Source organism: Euphorbia lathyris, chromosome 10, assembly GCF_963576675.1.
Source record: "Euphorbia lathyris chromosome 10, ddEupLath1.1, whole genome shotgun sequence".
Taxonomy (NCBI): domain Eukaryota; kingdom Viridiplantae; phylum Streptophyta; class Magnoliopsida; order Malpighiales; family Euphorbiaceae; genus Euphorbia; species Euphorbia lathyris.
In genome coordinates this window covers 59,410,968-59,415,111 of record NC_088919.1, presented here as the reverse complement: position 1 = coordinate 59,415,111, position 4,144 = coordinate 59,410,968, and the positions used below count along the sequence as shown (strand labels likewise).

The following is a 4,144-nucleotide window of genomic DNA, read 5'->3' as shown; positions in this document are numbered from 1 at the left end:
ACAGATCAATCTTACTATGTGTTGAAATTAAATCAATAAAGGGGTATTTCTTTACTCCATTTTCTGCTTATGTTTACCTTGAGAAATTTTAGAGTATTCCGGGAATAATACTCCTGACTAATCAAAAATCGTTTTTGAGTCTCACTACATGGGTATGATTGGTGGAAAGAGAAATATACATGAAAAACAAATTTTTTTCAACAGCAGTTAACAAACTGTAAACCTTAACTTCAAATCTTAGACAAACTGTAAACCTTAACAGCAAACAGTAGGTAAACTAGAACGTTCTAGATTAACTTGTCTGACTCTTAAATTAAGTGAGCTAATTAACGGGAGATTAAGAAACATAACAAACAGTGAAGTTCAGAGTTCTGTGTAGTGTATATACATACATTACATATAAATGAAAAGAGAAAAGAAAGAAAAAAAGAGAAAACAGAAATGGGACCAATGTCCTGTGCATAAATTCCACCTTTTTCCTGGACGACACGATCCGAGTTTGCCGCTATCTTTCTCTCTTTCTTTCTCCCCTTCCCTTCCCTTCAATATATCAAAACCCTTTCCTCCATCTTTCTCTCTTTCTCCTCTTTCTCCCTTTCCATGGAAATGGAAGATCACAACCACCACCACCACCACAACCACAACAATCAGTACAACATAGATCTCCGTCACTTCATCACCGGAACCACCCGTCCTCAACATTTCCCTCCCCCTCCTCCACTCCCCGTCGACCTCTTCCGAACTCACCACCCCCAGCACCAGCAGCATCACCACCAGCAGCAGCAGCTTCCGCACCACTACGATATGATGATGCTCATGCCTCGCGCCGGAGGCGCCGGATTACACGAATTTCACTCCGATTCTACTCCTTCTACTTGTATCGCTCCTGCTCAGAGTCCGAATCTGAATCAGACGACGACGCCGACTTCTACGACGACGTTTCTTGGTTCTGCTTCGGGTAATAGTGCTAACACTGCTCTCGCTGCTGGTTGTTCTACTCCTACACTGTGTGCGATGGACGGTGGTGATGCTGGTTCTTTCGGCGGCGATGGTGGAACTGGAAGATGGCCTCGTCAAGAGACGTTGACACTTCTTGAGATCAGATCTCGGCTCGATTTAAAGTTTAAAGAAGCTAATCAGAAAGGTCCTTTGTGGGATGAAGTTTCTAGGTACATCATTTTACCCTAACTTCTCTCCTTTTTCTCCTTCTTCGTCTTCTTCGTTTTTCTCAGTCTCTTTCCGCTATTGATTTTTAGCGAGATTTTCTTCATCGTTTTGCTGTATTTTCTTACTATTCATGGAGAATTTCAAATTAAAGCTCGATACATCAACAATGGAGGAAGAAGAAGCTGTTGTTTGTTACTCTCTTCTTCATCTTCTTCCTTCTATAATGGAGAAACCAGCTGTCTGTTCTTCCATTTCTCCGATTTTTGTATGGATTTTTAAATATTTTCTTTGAAATTGGCTTCATATTCATTCTGTTTATCTCTTTTTTTCTGCTGTTTCTGCCATTAAAAAAAAATTGATAAGAGGTTTTTGACTAAGAAAATGACTGCTCAGTCACAGACTGATGTTCAGGTGCTATTTATTTTCTTGTTTCTTCATTGCTTAATTATTGATCTTTTCTGCCTGAATTTTTTTTTGGAACTGCTTGTGTGTATATATATATATATAAATATATATGTGTTTGTGTGTTTGTACGTCTCCATTTCTGACTCTTTTTTCCCAATTGAAAATGTGTAATAGCTGACCTTATATATGCTTAATTAAGTAATTAAGTAGCATTTAAACCTTTATTAGCAAATATCCATAATAGGTTTTATCTTTGTTTAGCAATTTTTGAATAGTGGCATGCTAAATTGATTCTCCAGGCCATTATCACATGATGAACTCACTCTAGGGTTGTTTGTAATTCATGTTTCGCTTGTGTTTTTGTTCCAATTCTGAATCTTTTTCCTTTGAATTTCGAATTAGGATAATGTCTGAGGAGCATGGATATCAAAGGAGTGGGAAGAAATGCAGGGAGAAGTTTGAGAACTTGTACAAGTATTACAAGAAGACAAAGGAAGGAAAAGCAGGAAGGCAAGATGGTAAGCATTATAGATTCTTTAGGCAACTTGAAGCTCTTTATGGAGAGACAAGCAATGTTTGTTCAATCCCGGAATCCCAATTCATAGGAACCGGTGGCCGGTTTCATACTGGGATTAACACTTCTATGCAAGCTAATCAAGAGAATTTCCATTCTCACAAAGTGTGTGATAGTCTTAGCCTCTCGAATTCGTCTGAATTCGATACTTGTTCGTCCGATGATAATGATCTCAGCACGGCTACATTGCTTGAGAATGATTCATCTGAGAAGATTAGGAGGAAGAGAGGGAAGAGCTGGAAATCGAAGATTAAAGACTTCATCGATTCGCAGATGAGGAAGCTAATCGAGAGGCAAGAAACATGGTTGGAGAAGTTGACAACAACACTTGAAGAGAAGGAGCAAGAGAGAATGTTGAGAGAAGAAGAATGGAGGAAACAAGAAGCTGCAAGAGTTGAAAAAGAGCACAAGTTTTGGGCTAAAGAAAGAGCATGGATTGAAGCTAGAGATGCTACTTTAATGGATACATTGAGAAAACTAACCGGAAAGGAAGCCGAAAATCAGAATGAAAACGAAAACGAATGTGATAATAATAACAACGACATCAACAACAACAACATCTGGGAAGAATCAGAAGTTTCAAGATTAATGCAATTGAGAAGTAACTTAGAGCCAAGGTTCCAACAAAGTGGGAGCATAGAAGAAGAAGAAGCATTATGGAAAGATATAGCAAGAAAAATGGGATGTTTAGGATATGAAAAGAACCCATTAATGTGCAAGGAAAAATGGGATAGCATAAGCAATTACAACAGGAAAATGATGATGATGATGAGCAACAAGAAAAGGAAGGAGAATACAAACTCAAACTCAAATTCAAGTTATTTCTACTATGAACAACAAGGGAACACTAATCATCAACACCAACAAGGAAATGAGAGTTGTTTTCCATTCTTGATGAGTGATGGAGGAGGAGGAGGAGGAGTAGCAGGAGGAGGAGATCAAATAAACTTGTGGGAAAACTATGGATTGAAGCTAAGTAAAGGAGAAGATGAAGATGGTGAAACTCAGTGAAAGTCAGTGAAAAACAAACAAATACTGACAGTTTGTTTAGTTGGTCTAGTAGAGAGAGAGAGAGGGAGAGAGAGAGAGAGCAGGATTGAAGGAAGGAAATGATCAATCATGTCAAGGAAGGTAAGCAAAAAAAATTGACTTGAGACAGATGTGACTTCCTTTCCTTTGCAGTGTGTAAGCAATGCAAGCAAAGCAAAGCCAAGAGCTGACTTATTTTAGGGTTTATATATTTTTCTGTTATTGGGATTGCTGTTTCTTTGTTTAATTTAATGCCCTATATTAATTAATCTTATTATGGGAGAATCTTTAAGGTCAACAAAATAATGTTTTTTTATATATATCTCTTTTCTTGAATTTGATGAAGATGGGTAAGTTTACTCTTTGTTGGGTTCTTAACCCAACATTTATTATGCTTTCTACTTGGGTTCATGCAATGCAGATATGAAATACCAATATTATGGAATTTCATTTCACTTCATACCTATGATTTGATACCTAAATTTTATCATTTTGTTTGTCATCCTGAACTGATATTTGTACTTATTACATTTTTAAAATTGTTGATTTTAGACATGTGATAATTTTATTTGTTGTATGGAAAACATAAACATGCTTAGATAAAAGTTTGACTATCATGTCAAGTTTAGCATTTGCCAAATCAACATATAAGGAGAGCGGCAGAATAAGGATTTGAGATTAGGAGGTTAATTTTAGTCCTCTAATGGGGCTGTGAGAGAGGGGGTGGATTTGATGCCGGTGACACAGTGAATGAAGGAGGGTGGAGGGATGAGGGATGAGGGTTCATACTTCAAAAGAGAGGAAAGGTTGAAGAGAAGAGGTGGCTAATTCCGGTGGAGAACTAAGATTGAGATTAGGGAGATTAATTTTAGTCTTCCAATGGGCCGTGAGAGAGGGGTGGATTTTGATGTCGGCGATGTGGTGAACGGAGAAAGGAGGAGGGTTCATACTTTAGAAGAGAGGGAAGGT

At 37.9% G+C, this 4,144-nt stretch overlaps 1 protein-coding gene across 1 annotated transcript; it reads left to right on the top strand.

Annotated features, from left to right (window-relative positions):
* The first annotated feature begins 367 nt into the window (after positions 1–367).
* LOC136209896 (trihelix transcription factor PTL) lies at positions 368–3,516 on the top strand. Its single transcript, XM_066001520.1, has 2 exons — positions 368–1,169; positions 1,975–3,516. Exons 1-2 carry the CDS (start codon positions 601–603, stop codon positions 3,155–3,157), a joined length of 1,752 nt encoding a protein of 583 aa, XP_065857592.1. The 5' UTR covers positions 368–600; the 3' UTR covers positions 3,158–3,516.
* The last annotated feature ends 628 nt before the right edge of the window (positions 3,517–4,144 follow it).